At 52.4% G+C, this 19,463-nt stretch overlaps 1 protein-coding gene across 2 annotated transcripts in view; it reads left to right on the top strand.

Annotated features, from left to right (window-relative positions):
- PLXNA2 (plexin A2) overlaps positions 1 to 19,463 on the top strand; it is a 206,089-nt gene that overhangs the window by 149,877 nt on the left and 36,749 nt on the right. The window contains exons 10-13 of one of the 2 annotated variants that reach the window (XM_049112062.1): positions 1,004 to 1,204; positions 2,967 to 3,063; positions 6,692 to 6,882; positions 8,784 to 9,348. In XM_049112062.1, coding sequence (XP_048968019.1) covers positions 1,004 to 1,204; positions 2,967 to 3,063; positions 6,692 to 6,882; positions 8,784 to 9,047 — 753 coding nt within the window. In that variant the 3' untranslated portion in view covers positions 9,048 to 9,348. Of the gene's footprint in view, positions 1 to 1,003; positions 1,205 to 2,966; positions 3,064 to 6,691; positions 6,883 to 8,783; positions 9,349 to 19,463 lie in introns of those variants that run through there. The other variant, XM_025429788.3, reaches the window with a different exon arrangement.

Raw genomic sequence — 19,463 nt, 5'->3', positions numbered from 1 at the left:
TGGCCCTAGGGCTCTAATGCCAGCAGCACCCCCAGCAGGACAGCTACATGAACCCCCACATGTTCCCAAGTGCTCCCTCTGAGAACCGCTGGCTGCAGAGGGGAAGGGGATGGGGGGCCAAGCGCCTCCCTCGAGAAGCTCCCCAGCTGGTCCCTGGAGATGGAGATGGGAGAGGCTGCACGTGGAGGCCGCTGGCCCCGACCACGCTCACTGCCAGGGGCTGCCGGGCTGTCTTCCCCACGAGGCCGAGAGTGCGCAGGGGGTCAGAGCTGTGGGAAGGTGGCAGCCTGACCTCCGGCAGAGAAGCAACATCTAGGAAAGAACTCCGGAAAATCAGGCCGGCGCTGCCACGTCCTGGGTCGCCCCTGGTCCTTCCCACGGCCCCTCCCCACCACGACTTTTTTTTTTTTTTTTTCGGTTTTGTTTTGCGGAGCAACATGGCATTCACGCAGGGCCTGGTAATGAAGTGAGATAAAAAGCCAGAGCAAGTGTTTAGAGCGTTGCCGGGAGGGCTGATCCCTGCTTTCTGGAAAGGCCGACTCAGCCAGAGCGGAGAAGCTGAAGCTGCCGATAACGGGACGCCTCGGGCCGGACCGTGCACGGGGGACAGCAGCCGGGGAGGGCACGAAACCGGGAGGTGGGGGGTCCAGGTTGGGGACAAGGACACGCAGGGGGCCGCTTTTATGCTGTGTGGCAGGAGATAAAATCCACAGCCTGGCACACCGGTGCTTGGAAATTAATTCCTACATTGCAACACGCGCACCAGAGCGGGGACAACTTGTGGGCTGGGGATGACAAGATCAACGCCCCAGGAGCCAAGAGATAGATTTCATTTTCCCTGCCCGCTCCCTGTGCCCCCGCAGTGAGGTGCATCCTTCTCAGGGGCAGTCCGCCCCCCGCCCTCATGTGCAAGAGGGTCTGGCTGGACACCCGGCTCCTGCCCCCTGCCCTGGTGGTGGCGCGTGAGCCAGGACAGACGGTGCCTCTCTGCTTACTCCCCCAGGACTGCCCCCAGCTGGTGCCCACGGAGGAGATTCTGATCCCAGTCGGAGAGGTAAAGCCAATCACCCTGAAGGCTCGAAACCTGCCCCAGCCTCAGTCGGGCCAGCGAGGCTACGAGTGTGTGCTCAACATCCAGGGCGCCGTCCACCGCGTGCCCGCCCTGCGCTTCAACAGCTCCAGCGTCCAGTGCCAGAACAGTTCGGTAAGAGGGTCACCCTCCCGCCCTCGGGCTCTCTCGTCCACCAGTGCCAAGGCCTCAGGCTCCCGGAGCCTTCCAGGCCCACAGGCTGACCCCGCATGCTCAGGACAGAGGAGCGTGCCAGCACCCAGCACCCTCACCCAGAGCAGAGCAGCTTAATGGTGACAGAGGTGGCCGAGTGCTGTGAGCACCCCATGGCATCCGTGGAGAGCTTTGTGCGCTGAGGTTTTTTTGTTCTTTTTTTGCTTTCTGAGTTTAGAGAGATCTCGTGGCCTTCAGAGAAACTGCAGCCAAAGCCATGGACTGGGCGCCCCGTCGCCACTTAGGCGTAAGCCCGAGGAAAGCCCCCCAGGAGCTCAGCAGAAGCGGAGTGGCAGGAGGGGAGCGGGAGGGGAGAAGGAGGCAGCAGGGAATTTCCGGAGCGGCAAGGGTTAAACCAGTCCCGCATGCCAGACAGAAAGCACGAGGTGTTTAATTATAATACTAGCCCGGAGAAGATCTTTTTATCTGCCAACCCCTGTCTCTGACTATGGGGGGTCAGCTGGAGATGGGGGGCGATGTGACAAAGGTGTTGAGGGAAGCTAATTCGCCTGGGAGAGATAAAGAGAATCTGGGCTTCTTATCAGGGGGCTGTCAGATTCCCAGGTCACAGGCGCTTGATAGAATTTGTAATCAGTGGAACGCTGCCAAGCACGAGGCGAAGGTGGGATGAGAAAGAAGCGCAAGGGGACAAAGGGAGGAAGCTGGCGGGAAGGGCCGGGGGCAGGAGGGCGGCCGGTAACACGGGGTGGCCTGACAGCTGAGTGGCCAGGGCAGGGCGGGTCTCGGGAGGGGACCCCAGAGAGCTCTTCTGCACGGAGGGCCAGGGGCCGGGCCACCAGGGGGCCGACTCCTGAAGTGTGTGCAGCGCCTGCGAGTCCTCTGAGGGACCAGCAAGGGAGGGAGAGTGGACTCCTGGGCCCAGCTGGAGGCCTTTCATGCTTGGGCTGCTCAGATCTGTGACCAGAAGCTCTGAGCCCTTTCCCTGATGGACTCGTGGCCAAAGTAAAGCTCACGTGCAGGGAGAGGACCCCTGTGGCCCCCCAGCCCACCACCAGCCGCTGGGGCTCCTGTTTGTTGTGCATATGCTCCGCCCCGGGCTCTGGTGGGGTTCACAGAGCAGGACCTGCTAGAGACGCTGGACTCGTCCGTGAAAGGATGCAGAGCAGCTCTCAGGATGTGAGAGACACAATCCGGCAAGGCCAGGGGACGGGGAGACGGGGGACAGGGGGCTGGCAGGCACGTCAGAGCAGACCCCCTGGGGAAGGTGGGTCTGAGCAGGACCGGAAGAGCTGGGGCAGCTTGAAGGGTGGAGGCTGTAGGGAGAGAGAGGTGTGAGCTGGAACAGAGGCAGAGAGGTGCTGGGGCGGGTGTGTCTGAGGACAGGTGGGTGCGAAGATTTCTGTAGGTGGGCAGCGGAAGAGAAGGTTGGAGAAGTGAGTCTGGATTTGGATTATGGGAGCCAGTGAGCACCACGCTAAGGGGTTTGGGCTGGATCCGGTTGGCATTAGGGACTGGGAGTCAGGGGAAGGTGCATTAGAGTCAACTTGAGCAGCGAATGGGGTTCCCCTGACTCTCCCTCTGCTCCGTTCTCAGCCCAGAGGGAGCCAGAGTCCCTCGTTTCTTTCCTGCTGTAGTCCTGGCCCCCCAGAACGCCAGCAACATCCCTGACCCCCCGTGACAGGGAGCCCCCCGAGCCATGTGCCCTCTGCCCCTCTCCCCGCAGTACCAGTACGATGGGATGGACATCAGCAACCTGGCCGTGGACTTCGCCGTGGTGTGGAATGGCAATTTCATCATCGACAACCCGCAGGACCTGAAAGGTTAGCAGCCACTTCCGGGTAGAGTTTTGATCTTTTCGTGACCCCCGGGAAAGACTGGGGCGGAGGGATCAGAGCCAGCCAGACGCTGTGCCATGAATAATACACTCCCTCTGTCAGCGGAACTCTTCAGAGGATCCTAAAGCAACATTTGGAGCCATCAAAGGAGTCCTGTTAGGAACCCTGTTTTATTACAACCAGAGCATCCGCCAGGCGGCTGCCGGCTCATCGCATTTTTCTTTGGCTCCCAGAGACTTTGAAGTGTCTGTAGAACCTGACCTAGGAGAGCAGCAAACAGGAATGTCCTGCCAGCTTCCAGGGAAATAGAGATTCTGTTTCCAATTAGGGTCCGATTCCCCTCTCCTTGGTCCGGTCCCTGCACAAAGAAGGTTTGTAAGGCTGCACCCCTAGTCCTGAGGCAGCTTGGGCAGGACGAGCATGAGGACTCGAACCCACAGCTGTTGCGGGGAAGCTCAGGAGGTTGACCCGGGAGGGACACTCCACGAGGGCCACCCTTGTGTATCGTCCTGTAGACGCACGTACAGCACCCCCCATGTGCCAGGTAGGCATTACCCTCCACGCAGCAAGTATGAGCATGCCGATGCCGCTCTGCTCTCAAGAGTGACAAAAGCAACTGCAATTTGATGAGCACTCCCGGTGTGGGTAGGCACTCACTCGGTAATTTTTTTGAGATTATCCTTCTTAATCCTCGCTCGTAACAGCCCTGAGAGATACACACTAGTATTATTCTCATTTGATAGATAAGGAAACCGAGACCCAAAGAGGTTAAGAAATGGACCAAGGGTACTCACTTCAGCAGCACACAGGCTGAAATTGGAACGGCGGACAAGCAAATTCACAAAGCGCTACTCCATCCTTTTAAGACAAATATTAAGATATTTAAGATTTCTTAAATATATTTAAATCTTAAATCTTATCAAATATTAAGATATTTGTCTTAAATATTTAAATCTTACCAAAAAAAAGTCAAACTCCTACAGAGACTAGAAAAGTAATTGCTGGAGGTTGGAGGGGAAATAAAAAGGTTGTTAAAAGGGTGCAAACTTTCAGCTGTAAGATGGATAAAGTCTGAGGATCTAGTGTAAAGCACGGCGTCTATAGCTGAGAACACGGCATTGTATGATTGGAAGTTACTAAAAGACTACAACCTGAATATTTATTTGTAATCGCCACATGTATGTGCGTGTATACATATATGATGTGTGTGTGTGTATATATATATGGTGATGGATATGTTAATTCGCTAGATAGGAAGAACCCTTGCACCATGAATATATATATATCCAATCATCATGGTATATACTTAAATACCTTATAATTTCTTTTTGTCAATTATACCTCAATAAAGCTGAAAAAGGAAAGAAAAAAACAGGCTGAATCAGAAAGTAAGAGCCAGGATCTGAACCAAGGATATCCAATCTCAGCACTCACATGCTTGGCCCCCCCACCCCTGTCCTTCCAGCAGCTCGGGCCACTGGGAGACGTGAAGCTTTGTGCCCTCCAGACGCCTCCCCGCACCATGGGCCACGTCTCACTACACTTCAAGTAGCTAGGGCTGACCCAGCTTCTCCTCAGCCTGAGGGTCACCCATGGGTGCAGAGAGGAGACCAGGGCCACCAGAGCCCCCACCCACACGCTGGCACAGAAATCGATGCCACTTAGTCCGGGAGAAAGAAACTGAGCCAGGGAGATTTTTGTTCTCTTTCTCCTCATACCCAGGCCAAATTTCCTCACTGCTGAGAGGTAGACATTCTCCCCGCTGAGGATCTGGGCTTAGTTCCCAGAGGTTGCCTTTGCACCTGGAGCTTAGGGGAAATGGCCACATCCAAGCTGTCACGTCAGAACCCTCCCTGGTGGCTCCCGACAACTGGGAGTGCCCAGGGCAGCACCATCTCCATGTTCATCCCTCCTGGAGCCCAGGTGATTCTGGAGGCTGTGCACCATGTTGCGTGGAGAAGGCCACAGTGTTTATGGACTCGGGTTCTAGAATCCGAGAAACCAGGGTTCAAATCCTGGCGTTTTCACTTATAGATGGGTGAACTCAGACTACTTCCTGCCCCCGCCTTCATCCCAGGTTCCTTACCTGTGAAATGCGGGAAGGGACGCTCTCCTCTCGGGGTCATCGTGAAGACCAAACGAGGTATTAGACGTGCACCGTTCGTGCATGCTAATACGTGCTCACTAGGTCATTGCTCATTTTAAGATTCTCATTTCCTGCTCTCTGCCCTAAGAAGCCGTGGACACGAGGATGTTTAAATGTAGTCCCTGCAGCCGGGACTGAGGGACACTTGACAGAGCAGAGGAACAGGATGAGGACCTCTAGGGGAATAAATAAGTGCCCCTGCATGGGGGGCCTGTATCCGATCTTCAGCACAGGCAAGCCCCATGCCCCACGCCCCACCGCCCCTGCCCAATCCTGAAAGCTTAGGTCTGCTTGTCCAGAAAAGTCGAAAATGACTCTCTGAGTATTCTGCTTCTGGAGAATTCTACTCGGCATTGTAAATTCAAAACATCAGTTGGGGACAACGAAGCCCCAGACTCCCAAAATACAGTTCTGCAGACTGGCCTGCCCCGGGGCTTCTAAGTCAGTAAGACACCAGAGCACAGGCCAACGGTCTGCAGACTCCAAAAATGACCTGTTAAGTAGCCAGGTTGTCCTCTGTGGGGATGTCACCCCCCACTGCAGGGGCCGTGAGCGGGACGGTGTGGACTCCCTCTCCTTCTCAGTTCTGTCCACACTTGGCCAGCCACCTGGCCTTTCTTGAAGCCAAGCTGACCTGTGTCCCAGAGCACCCGGTTCCCAGTGCATGGGCTGGATGCCTCTGTCTTCTCATGAGAGCTGGAATTTCACCGTCCTAGGGTGGGGTGCTAACCTTAGTAAGCGTCCACAGTCATCACATGCTGAGGCTCCTGGGTGGCTCAGTCCACTAAGCATCTGCCTTCAGCTCAGGTCATGGTCTGTGGGTCCTGGGATTGAGCCCCCCTGTTGGGCACCTCGCTCAGTGGGGAGGCCCTTCCCTCCTCCACTCCTACTTTCTGTTTCTTCCTCAAATAGATAAAAATCTTTTTTTTTTAAAGAGTCATTATATACCTTTGTGAGCTTCATTTTTTACCTGAAATAGAGAAAAGGGAAAATCAGCCCTTACCTATTATGATGAGGGCCGCAGGTAAGAAAGACAGCGCTTAAGAATGCAGTGTGACCTAAAGAAAAGAGAATAAGCCTGGGCGCTGGTGCATCAGGGATGCTACGGGCACTGTGCTAGGCACTTAACACACAGCACCTCTTTCAAACCTCACAAAAAAACAACAATCCTCCCCATGTTCTAGATTCAGTAAACAGGGTTCAGGGGAGTTATATCCTGTCACCATCCTAGGAAGTAGCGACGCCACCCTCAAAGCCCTGATCCGATGCAACCTAGAGCCACACCTCTTAAAGAACATTTTCTGTGCACCTTTCAGCCACCGGGAGGCTCAATTTAGTATGTGTCCCCCTCATTGGTTATTCTTGGAAGGTGTTATCCGTGCTCGGGGACGGTTTGTTATGCCTCCAGGAAGAGGCAGGCCCGAGGAGCCCTCTCCAGTGTGGCCCTGTCGCCCCCTCTCTTCGCAGTCCACCTCTACAAGTGTGCGGCCCAGCGGGAGAGCTGCGGCCTGTGCCTCAAGGCCGACAGGAAGTTCGAGTGCGGCTGGTGCAGCGGCGAGCGCAGGTGCACGCTCCAGCAGCACTGCGTCAGCCCCTCCAGCCCCTGGCTTGACTGGTCCAGCCACAACGTTAAGTGCTCCAACCCCCAGATCACCGAGGTGAGTCCCTCCCTCCCACAAGTCCCCAGAGTGGGGGTCGGGGTGGCCCGGAGCCAGCCGAGGGGGCCCGGGGGTGCCACGGGAGGGGAGTTCACATCGAGGAATTGGTAAGTGTGGTGCACGGTTGCTGCGGGGAGCGGGAGGCCTGTCTCGGGCACTTCGATGGCCCACGTCCAGGTGTCCGTGGCAAGCGGGTGTGCACCTGTGTCCTCAGGCCAGCGCGTGAATGGGCGTACCCGGCGGGTGTGCGCTGCGTACGAGGGAGGCAGAACCAGCCCAGCCTCCCTGGCGGGCCCACAGAGCCAGGTGCAGCTCCGGGGAAATTGGCTTCGTGGTGGCTGAACATTGCAGAGAGCAGGTTTAGCTTTTCTCAGCAGAAATGTGATCTCGGGAGCTGCAATTAGCTCAGGGTTGCAAAGTTGAACACGGAACAAGAAAGTAAAAGCAGGCATGACATGGGCCACCGTGCCATTTCCCGCTATGTGCTCTCTGTCCCGATTTGTTTGTGCATTTTAATGGAAAGAAATAGGTAATTAATTATCCCTGGGGGGGGGGGGAATGATGTTTCCTGAATAGCAAATTGCAAAGGCAGATGAATAGATGATATGAATGAAAAAGCAGCTGCTCGGGTTTTGAATGGCCTGGGAGAGGAATAGTTGTATTTAACTTTGGTTGCATTATGTGTTCATCACTCTTCACGGCTCCCTATTCACCGACTGTCACTTGTGCTTTGAAACGAATTGCATGTTCCTTATGGTGACTGGGACTAAAGGCGCGGGCAGGTAGCTCTGTGGTCTGCTCATTTAGGAAAGCAGTGAGGGCTGCTCCTTTGCTGCCTCTCCCCCAAGTGGACACGCCGCCCCCTTCCCCTGCCGCCTCTTCCTGAGTAGCCGAAGAAAGCACCTTTGGCCCTCACTGATGTCACCGAGTATTGCAAAACTTCTGGAGCATGCCTGCGATCATTTTTGAAGCCTCAGATCCAGAGTAAGAAAACCCTCAAGATCAAATGAGTGTTGTTAACCTGCAGATGGCTTCTTTGAGGAGGGAGCTAATGTGTGTTTAGCACGCTTGGCACTGTCTCGTTTAATCCCACAACCTACCGTGGGAGGTAGATGGTCTCACTTCCATTTTGCAGATGAGGAACATGAGGCTGGGGTTGCCCCAGTTCACACAGCTCATTAAGTGGCTCAGACTTAGTGGATTATAGGACGACTGGTAGAGTCGCCAGGTGCCCAAGTAACATAGAGCGGGAAGCAGTGCTTCCCCTTCCTTGGCACCCAACTTTCTCAGCTAAGGGAGAGCAGGAGGGTGCCATCATCCACATGGCAGGGCCTCCCAGGGAAGCGCAGTGCGGCGGGGTAGGTGCTCATCATCCTGGTGGGAGGGTGCGGGAGAGTGGAAGCTGCTGCCACCCAAGGATCGGGCTTTGTCCGCTTCATTTTACTCACGGACGTGGCCCGTGATTAGTGCCTACTGATCCATCTCTGTCTTCACATCGCTGCAAAAGTGGTTGTAGGGACTCCTGGCGGTGCCCCAGCCCTGCCCCCAGAAGCCAGCTCCCTGAGCTGCTCAGGGCTCCCTGCCTTCTTCCTGATTCTAGTGATTTCTAGCAACTGCTGGCCTGAGAACCTGCTCAGGCCTGGGGTGGAAGGGAGCTAACTTAGGCAGGGCGGCCTGGCTTCCATCGGCTCCTCTCACCTGCACCAACCCGTCCACTCCTCGACTGGCAGGGGCGCCTTGCAGCAGCCCTCCCGGCAGCCTCTCCCTGGGAAATCTCTGCCTCCGTGTCGCCCCTGCTCACTGACCGGGGACCGACAGGCTGCTCCATTCACAGAGGACACCCAAGCTACATGATGCTAATTAACCCCCTGAGGTAATTAGGCTGTAATTGATTTTCCCAGGGAACACAGCAGCAGGAGCTGGAGGCCCCAAGCAGTGGGGTCTCCTGTTGGTGTTTCTCAAGTAGAGGCTGTGGAGAAACGAAAGAGCATCTCTGGGGAGGAGAGACAAGCCCGTGCTGTGTCTCAAGCCTTGCAGGGGACATCATTCGGGACAGGACATGCAAGGGGAAGGATCCAGGCCTGGAATATTTTATTCACTGTTATCAGGAATTTCTCCTTTCATTTTGCATCTACTGCCCTCAACCTGCCCTCCTCCCCCTGTAAAAGACCTCTTCAGTTCTTTTTAACGTCTCATTTTTCAAATAATTTTAGACTTATAAAAAGGCACAAAAATAGTACCAAGAACTTTCACATACCCTTCACCCAGATTCTCCGAAATTAACATCTTATATAACCACAGCACAATTATCAAAATCAGAAAATTAACATTCAGACAATAATGCCATGTAATATACATGCCTGATTCACGTTGTGCCACCGGTCCCACCGATCGTCCCCCTTTCTTCGGTCCAGGATCCAATCCAGGGTCACATGTGATGTTCCATTACCTTGTTTCTGTAGTGCTCTGGCTCTTTCTCTCTCATGACCCTGATACTGTTCAAGAGTACAGGACAAATATCCCTCAATTTGAATCTGGCTAATGTCTTCCCATGATTTAATTCAGGTTCTATATTTACAGCAAGAAATACTAACAAAAATGTGGAGTGCACGTCAAAGGGACACAGGAGCCAACTTGATTTGGCCCCAATAGCCAAATCTGTGGCAATCTGAGCAAGAAAATAAATAATGATACTAACTGACTTATAAGCAATAGAATAAAATAAGAATCTATGGTCCTTATTGATATAATTAAACAAACGACTCACGGGGGAGAGAGGAAGCTCTTCTTCTACTAGAATTCGAACTCAAACATGTAAAAAGGACTTAGGGAAATAGAAAATCACCATTTGGCAAAATGCACAGTAATAATTATTTCAGGAAGAATGGCTGATGAATACTAAAATTAATTAATGAAAGTATGATGAAAAATAGGATATTTACATAGTCTCAAGCCATCTCCCCACAAGATGTGGATTAATTACAACAAGAAAAATAGAAACCGTACGGAGAAGAAACCTGGTAGATGCTCCTTTTGCCACATGATCAAAGTTAGTATCACCAGCAATGGGAAGAATCGACCTCATGTGCCTCTCTGGCATTTGTTACCAAAACTGTATTATTTGGTAAAAGTAGCTTTTAAGGAAGAATCAGCTCATTTTCTTTACCTAGGCTTTCTTGGGCTGATTCCTTGACATTGGCATAGGTCTTTTTCTTAATAATCAGAATTCTATGAGATCCATGCCTTGTATATGCCCCTCCCCCCTTGTCTCTGGCCCTTGCCTTCAAAATGTGTTCCCCACCCCGTGTGCAAGCCCACGTGCAAGAGCCATTTACTACGAAGATCGTCGTTGAGGGGTGAAAGGTGAAGAATTCTATGATGGCCGGTGGTGGCTGCTGGAGGCAGCAACATCTCCAGTGCTGGAGACAGATGGGGACTGGGATGGGCACCGCCCTGCCCAGGGGCAGGGGGATCAATGAGGTGACCTGGAATGAGTCCTGCTTTAGGAAAAGAAATGGACTCAAGCTCAGCTGAATGAACATCTGCGTTCATCCTTAACCCATCTCACCCAACTGTCTCCATGGCAACCAAGCCCACCCCTAGAGACTCACCTCCTGTGGTAGCTTCATGGAGGACAAGCCTTAGGGCCGATGGAATTTCCCAGTCGGCATAAACTTCAGGTTAGAGACCCCCTCAGGACCCAGCATCTGCTCCTTCTCATCCAGCCCGTAATGTGATAATGATGCTGTCCCCTGTGGGGGATCCCAGGCTGCTCCCATTCTAGCTGTCATCCCGCGGCATCTGCGCACGTGTCACCTGTTCAACCCTGGGGACGAGAGATGTGCAGAGCTTCAGAAAGCCCTTGAGATGCCTGGCCCACCACGTTGCTGTGCTTTCAGAACTGCTAGGACCTCAAAGAGGAGGATGTTACAAGCCCCCTGCTAGATAGGAAAGCCCAGAAGCAACATTTTCTGACAAGCTGGGAAGGGGCAGCATTCGGCAGAAACAGAAAGGAGACCGAATATATAATTGGGGAGAAAAATGTAAGGGTCTAGAGCTCACATGACAGAGGTCTCCACTGGAAGTATGTTCATCTGCTAGGGCTACGGTGACAAAGCACGACCAACTGGGTGGCTTAAACAACCGAACTATCTTGTCTTGCAGTTCTGGAGGCTGGAAGGCCCAGATCTGGGTGTTGGCAGGATTGATCCCTTCTGATGGCTCTGAGGAGCCTCTGTTCCATGTCTCTCCCCTAGCTTCTGGTGCCTTGGGAAAGCAGCAGTCTGGGTATCCCTTAGCTTGTGGACGCATTGCCTTCATCTCTGCATGACATTCCTTCTTGTGTCTGTCTCTAATTTTTTGTTTATTTATATAAGGACCCCAGTCGTATTGGATTAGAGCTCATACTAATGACCTCATTTTAACCTGATTACCTCTGGAAAGGTACCTGACTCCAAATAGGTCACATCCTGAGGTAATGGGAATTGGTGCTTTAACATACAAATTTGAGGAGGATAAAATTCAACACATAAACGAGCATTGCAATAAATAAATATCCCTTTAATGAGAAACCACTGCATGTCATGCACTGTACTAGGCTTGGAAGTTATCACATGGTTAGTTCTGGGAAGGGAGGCAGGGGGTGCAGTCTCTCACTGCAAAGCCCCAACCTATCCCTGAACATGGGCCACCTGGAGGAGGCTGGAATCTGCTTGTCCCACAGGCCACGCTGCTTCCTCAGAAGGGCCTAGGACAGAAACTTCTCATCAACACCTTTTACTCTTGTCTCCTGTTTAGAAGGAGGACTACAGCACAGACCTAGGTCTTGACACCTAATGAGGACACTTACCTCAGATCAGGGACATGAACACACATGCTCTATATCCCCGAGTATTGGTATAATAGCCAAACTCTACTGTGCACCGGCACCTTTGCCTACCTACTCATCCTAACAACCATGCAAGATACCTACAATTATCTTCACTTAAGAGTTGAGGAAACAGTGCTTAAGGAAGTAAATAATTTGCCCAAAGTCATCCATTTGGTCAGTGGCAGAACAAATTCGAAACCAGGTCCCTCTGACTGGGTGTTCCCTGGCTATACACTTTTCCACCTCACTCCACCACAAGTGTACCAAAAATATCTGTGCCCAGGATCAGAATTCTTTTGGAAGGTCCCAGGAGACGCCAGTAAAACTGGGAGCATTGGCTACCTTTTGTACCGAGCCTTAAGATAACCTTCACCTGTCTTCCCAGACATAATTAGGTCTGCACTTATTCCTATGAGTGGTGGGGGAGCAGAAGGAGCATTCTGTGTGTGTTTAAACTTAAGCTGACCCCTTCTCCCTATACAGGATAGATGTTACTTTAATTATGTATGTTTTTTTGGAGTTCTCGGACTCGATAACTTGATTGGTTTCTGGTTGTGTCTGTCAGTGGGGTGATGGGGTTGAGGTGAAAGTTGGAAATGACCAAGCCTGGTAGTTCTTTCTTTTCAAGCATCTGAGCTTAATGAGAGCCCAGAGGATGGGGCCAACGTAGCTCATACCTGCAGGGGATGAGAGAGATCAGGATAAAGAATAAGCAAAGCAGGCTTAAAATGCAAGGAGCAAATCTCCAGTCTTGGGTCTTGGGGTCCTCAGGGATGGACCAGGAACCCATCACCATTTGGGCACCAAAGAATATTCCTGTGTGTCTCTGAACTCACCTGCCATGTTGCCCAGTGAGGCCACACCGATGCTAGCCCGTAGGGGTGCTGGTTTTGCAGTTGTCTCTTCATTGACCACATTGTAGATTTTACTTTGTGAATTCTCCAACGTCACTGTCTTGCCCCATCCCTCACTAGTTTATGCTCAGGGAACATAAATTCTCTTTAACACTATCTTAAGTATGTGTAACTGGGAAAGAAAACCAAATGTAGAAAACCATGTGCATTGCTCTCTAAAACCAAGCAAAAATAATAGTTGATACAATATTTGTTTGAGATGATCCGTTGCTCTTGCCTTCCTTCTGCTCTCCATCTGCCCAAATAATTTAAAGTGGTTTTTTTTTTCCCCTTGGATTCTCTCAGTTGTGAACGCATTTGTGAAATTGTTTGGGGAGCTGGACATTTACAAGTATTTATCTGTAAGGCTGCAGCAAATCTCTGCAGGAAAGGCCAAAAGCCACCTGCCCAGGGCCAGAAAGACTCGCTGCAAAGTTCCCAACAAATAAATAAATATGTCAGCCAGCTTTCCTGAGAAACAAGTCAGCACTCTGATCTCCCGTTCATTTATTTGCAGGCCTCATTAATATAACATCACTGCAACAAACAGCTAACGGGGGATGGTGTCAGGATGAATAATGGAGTTACTCTGCTGAGATAACAATTAGGTTTTGAATGTACTATCAGCTAAGACAGAGCCAGCAAGGATTCTTGCCGGGTAGGAGAGCTGGAGCCACAAGGCCAGAGATTCCTGCAGAGCTCGTCAGCTGGGCTCTAGCCTACCATGAAGAGTGTGCACATTCTCATGCACACACGTGCCCACACACACGCATACACTCACATTGGAAAAGAATGTGACAATTTGCCATCTTGAATCCAACATCCAGGTGTCTCTGGGGCCAAGTGCCAGGTTGGCATCAAAATTTGCAGGCGCAAAGTTGGCACCACTGCCCTCTAAAGTCAGGAAAACTCTAAGCACCAGGAAAGGAGCAAGTGGATTAGTGAGATTAGCTGTCTATATACTGACAACTTGTCCTCCCTGGCTTGTCCTGATTTGGGGGGCCACTTGGGGAAGAACCCTCTCGATCCCAGCCTCAGACACAGGAGCTTTTATTACAAAGCATGTCCATCAGTTGGGGGGTATCCATCCTGGAGCATCTTCTCTGGGACCCCCTCCCTCGGCTGCTCTGGAAAGCTCTGATGTCATCCTCTCTCGTCTCCTCTTAAAAGCCCAGTCTAGGGTGCTGACAGCCTGTTGGAGACAAGGGAAGAGCCAGACAGGCCCGTCAGAAAAGCAGCCATGCTGGGCCATCTCCACAGCAGCCACTTCTCTGGATTTCAGCTAGCCTGGCTTCTGCTCAGACTTCTTCATCATCAAATCGTAATAAGAAAAAGGATAGCTAACTTTCACTGAAGGCTCACCTGGCCCCCAGCAGCACACTCAGCACCCTATGTCATATAAGCCTTATAACAACTTGTATGAGGGAGGGGCTTCTGTTATCATTAGCCCCGTTTTACCGATGAGGAAACCAAGGCACTTTATCAAAAGCACGCTGCTAGTAAGTTTTAGAACCAAGAGCTACCCCGCAGCTGCTTAACTCTAGAGCCCCCACATATGACCTGTACACTGTCCTTCAGCTCTCGCCTGGGCTCAGTCCACAGAACTCTCAGTCCACAGGGCTGGAGGCGGGAAACCTGCCAGCACGGAGCTCTCATCCAGTCCACTGCCAGGATGGAAAGAAAGCCAGCAGTCCCCACTCCTGGCATCACACAGAGAGACTGGACAGGCACAGGGAGAGATGACCGGGGCAGGGGCAGGGGGGAGGCCAAGGGTGGCCGGTGCACATTTGCATGGGAATGGGGACAGAGAGGAAGGTGAGGGAGTTGAGAAGTTCGGAGACATGGGGGTCATCAGCAAAGCCAACTGCACAGCTTCTGGGAAAGTAGCTCGTTCTGGCCTTCACCAAGGGAGAGGGGCTGGGGACCTCAACAGAGGGGAACCCACAAGTAGCATAGGGCCTGAATTCTCATGCCTGATGACTCTCATACCTGAGGGCTCTCTCCCGGGACAAGAGGGTGGTCCACTCAGGCAGTGCTGTTGGAGGCTAGAAGCACAGGTGAGCTTGACCACTAACCTTGGGCCAATCACTTCACCTCTCTGGGTACTATTCCCCATCTGTTATAAGGAAATTATAATAGGACTTCCTTCACAGTGTCTGTGGAACCCTACATAGGATAAAATATGTAAAGCCCTTGGCACAATTCCTGGTTCATGATAAGTACTTAATAAATGAAATGATATTAGAAGATGCGATGATAAAGCAGGTGTAATAAACGATAGTAGCCAGCGTTATCAGCACTTCCAATGACCAGGAGCCAGTGTCCAGTGTCTGTCTTGGCTCCCACCGTGTCTAACAGGTGGGAGAGGCAACCCAAGGAAGCCAGCTTCGCTAGGATGGAAGCCCGGCCTTGTGAGGCCCCCACCCAGAAGCAGCCTTCCTCCGACCCCGCGAGCCCCTACCCTGCAGGAGCCCCCAGTGCCACCCTCCAAGGCTGCACCCAAGTCCCAGGGGTGGCCCGGGCGGCACTCCCCAGGCTGCCGAGCCCCTGGGACTGGGGCGCCTCGTGCTCCGCTCCCTGGTGCGGCCCTTCCGAGCTCCCCAGCTGTAATTAATCGGCTGCATCTGCTCCCGCCCTTGGGCGGCTTCGTGGCACAGTTCCCTCCGAACTGTTCAATTAGTGGCTGCAAGAATCAGGGCGAGTGTAGCATCACGGCGGCTGCTTTCCAGGTCACGGCACCCACGGTGGAAAACAAACATGACACAGTCTGGCAGGAGCCCAGATTTGGCTGGGGTGCTCAGGCGCTCTGCAGGGCTCGGTTGGGCCCAGTGGCAGGCAGGTGGGGTCCGAGTAGGTGGGGAAGTGGCTTCCCAACAAGAGGCTGTGGGAGACTTCGAGACGGCCCAGCAGGAGACTAGTTAGTGCCCTACTGTCAGCACAGGCCAACCTCATCCCACAAGCCTGCTCATCCTGGCATAGGATGAGCTGATAAAAAATATGCAGCCAGATGTGGATTAGCCACCTATATACCTGGGGCCAGGTGTTGGGCAGCTGGACTGAAGCCTCTGCCCTAGCACATTTCCCACATTCTCCTTCTGAATGCTGCGTATGGACAGACATTTCATTCTATAATCAGCCAAAAAGCCAATACTCTTAAGGCAAGCTCATAACACAGCTTAAGCTCCCATTAAGATGCAAATAAAGGTTTCTTTCCAGAGAAGAGGCTGGCAAGCTAAGAGGAACCTAAAATAGGGGAAGGGACCCCAGGGAGGAAAACAGAAAAGAAAAAGGGACCTGGGAAAGAGACCTAGAGTTTACCCTCCCTCTGGGACTTGCCGAGGACTGGCGTGGTTAATGGTGTGTGTGACAAGTGGAGGGAAGTCATCTGCACAGGCGCTCCTTACTGCATGTCAGACCAGCCACAAGCCTACTTTGGGTCATTACCCTCTCAGAGGATGCCTGGAAGTCCAAGGGTCCAGAGAAAAGCATCTGAAACGATCAAAGGGTTTAAGAAAACAAGCTCTTCCAAGAAAAGGCTAACAGAATTGCAGAAGCACAGGCCTGCCGTGGCTCCATCTGGGTCTTCAGCATCTGAAAGATGTCTGACGAGGGGACAGCCGTTCTGTTGTCCGTTCCATGAGCAATCACGCCAGAAATTGGCTTACATTAAAGGAAGAGAGTTTGCAGGAAGAAGTTCTGGAGATCCGGGTGTTACGATACTACGTCACTCCCGAGCAGCCCTTAGACCCCCCCGCCTCCTTCCACCTGGCATGACGGAACCCAGTTTGTTCTACAGCCTGGTTGGGACCAACCACTTCCCAGTAACGGAGAACTGGGTTACGTATCATCGGAGGGTGCTGTGTTCCAGGCAGTATGCTAAGTATCAGGTTGCTAAGCAAAAGTGAGATCGCCTCTGTCCCAAGATAGTTATTATCTTATTGAGAAAAGAAGCAGTTTGCAACCCAGCATGGCCATTACGTCCTCGGGGCCATTCACAAAGGGCTGTGGTTGCAGAGGAGAAGGTGCTGGAAGTCTGCTCGAGGGGATCAGAGAAAGCCTCCCCGGGAAGGCAGATTTCAGCAGAGCCTTGCGGGAGAGGTAGGCCTTTATCAGTGGACATGCGTGGCCATCGGCAGCGGAGGGGAGCAGCATGTCAGATGCACGTCGCCTTTAGGCCCTATAGCCTGGGGACCCTTAGCTCTCCGCGGGAGCACAGAGTCCAGGACAGAGCTGGACCAGAGTGCTGGGGAGATGGGCGCACAGAACACGGGAGAGCTAAAACCCCCTGCCCTGTCCCCCCCACCCTGCCCCGCACTTAGCAACAGCAGCTGCTTCTGGGCGCTTCTCTACCTCATCCCTTACCTCTGAGGTCCACAGAGGAGACATCAGATGGATTTCGGGTCTGCGATAGAAAACATGTTGACAAGCACGGAGCTGAAATGATCAGTATCTAAGGATCCCAGCGAATCTCCCAAGTTTCCAGCTCCCCTCCCCCTCTCTCCGCACCCTCACTACGCACACTCACACACACTCATACACATCCCAAACTGTCAAGCCATTTGTTTGTGTGGGTGTCTCATTCAGAATTACTTTCCTGGAAGCATTCATTGAGTTCATTGTGCAGTGCTGTGCCTACCCCAGAATGGCTGATCGCCAGGGGAAAAGGAAATGGCTAGAAGGGAAGGAGGAAAGAATGAAGACCATTTTAGACAGGGCCAGTGTCCTCCCAAATTTATTCTGGGTGAAAGGGTGATGTCTGGCTTAGGGTATGCTTCCGCGCAGGGCCCAGAATCCACCCAAGCCAAGGCCCTGTCCTCGGCAGCATGGACCGGCTCAGGCTGGGGGACGCCTCTCAAGCTTTCTCCAGTCAGCCCTTGGGCAGCTCTGTCTACCCCCTGTCACGCCAGCAGCTAAGTTCCCTGGTCCCTGTGTCCTCCTTCCAGAGAAACAGAAAGATCCCCAAGCATCTGTAAACTGCCTCCCGACACCATCGTCCCACATTTTTATGATCTGGGAAGGCACAGGTGCAGGGGGAACACCAGAGAGGAAATTGCCAATTGTCAAGACCTGTTCTCCAAACCACCGTCATACAGGGACTTTCCAGGTGTTGTTTTCCTTAACCTTCAGAACATCCCCGTGAGGGAAGTATTGTTATCTGTTTTCGGAGAAGGACCCTGAGATTAAAGGTCGCATAGTTCCTAAGTGTCAGAGCTAAAACACGAATTCAGGTTTGTCTTACGCTCTTCCTGCTGCAGATGCTACCCGAGTGTCAGGTGGGCTGTCTTCTCTCTCCCAGACTAGCCAGCAGCAAAGGCCTTCTGAAACTGGAAGCCAGGACCATGTGGATCTGGCCACCATCCCAGCCCTGCCGTGGTTCCCCTCGGTCAGCGGTGAAGGTCTTAAGACAACTCCCGTCCTGCCTTTTCAGCCTCACCTCTCTCCTGCCCTGGAGCCCCACAGTTTCCCTCTGATCTGAAACTTCCTTGTCGTTCTGCAAACTCCACCAACTTGCCTCATTATAGACCTGTGTCATTCTCCCAAGAGAACCAAGCTTTGCAGATGCTACACTGAGCACCCTGCAATCTAACACTGCTTTTAAGAGACAGCCTTGTGGACCATCTCCAGCATGGACTTGGGACCCCACGGCTAACTGGTCTGAAGTGCTTTCCTAAAAGATCCCGTTCACTTTCTCTCTGGAGAGGACGTCCTTTTCCATCAAGCCTCCCCTCTGTGGCTTCTCCCCAGTACTTGGTCCTGGGAGACATAAGGAAAGCCGGAGGCCTGGATGTTTACCACCCCAAGCCCCTGCACAGACCTCAAGGCCCTTATACTCAGTCTCAGAGTCACGTGGAAGCCCTCAGGTGTTGGCAGATGTGTCCGACGGGATACCTTTCGCTGGTCCTTTGCACCCTCAGCCCAGACCTCCACCTTGACCCACTCTGATTTTAAGCTGGGGGAGAGCAAACGATATGCAGAGGCACGGAGATTTTTAAAGTGCATTGTGTGGGCACGAGCCGCTGGCATCGGGTATAGAACGTGGAGGACATAGGGTAAGGTAGCGGATGTGGCTTGAACAAGCGACCAAGATCAGAACTTGAAGGACAAGTGCCAGACCAGGAATTAGGGACTTTGCCTTGACAGTGGTCAGAGCCATTAAAGGATGGCCGAGCAAGTGACTAGTAACCCGGCCACGTGTGTGCTCACGAAAGTCACCAAGTGGTAAGAAGTTAGATCTGGAGGAAGTGAGATCTGGTGCTGGGACATGGAGGCCCTTGTGGTTGGTGCGGGTGAGACGTGGTGGGGCTGTGCTTATCGCTGACCCTGGAACACAGAGTGGGTCACAGATTCAAAGGATGCCAGGGAGTGAGATCTGACGGTGCCTGGTGACTGTTATTTATTATACATGGTAGGGGAGGGAAGGGAAACAGTGGAAGGTGCTTGCAAGACTCCTGGCTGGGTGCACAGTGATCCCATTAGCCTTGAAAGAGAATCTGTGGGGATAATCAGGTTGGGAGTGGAAGGAGGAAAAATTAGGAGTTCATTTTTAGACACGGTGAAATTTGAGGTGCCTGAGGGACATACATGTGGAAATAGAGATGTCCAGGAGCAATTGGATATATGGATACGGAGCTCGGGAGAGAGGTCTGAGCCAACGATACAGATTTAGAAGTCATCGGTAATGGAGACCTGGGGGATCCTTTTGCAAATCAAATGCACACCACCTCTATGTTTGGGAAATCCTGACTCTTACACATCAGTTTTGTTTTAAGCAAGGGAAATGTAAGCAGTGTCCCTTGTAGGCCCTAGGGAATGAGGGT

The sequence above is a fragment of the Canis lupus genome, chromosome 7 (genome assembly GCF_003254725.2).
Source record: "Canis lupus dingo isolate Sandy chromosome 7, ASM325472v2, whole genome shotgun sequence".
NCBI lineage: Eukaryota > Metazoa > Chordata > Mammalia > Carnivora > Canidae > Canis > Canis lupus.
This window is presented reverse-complemented; position numbering and strand designations above follow the sequence as displayed.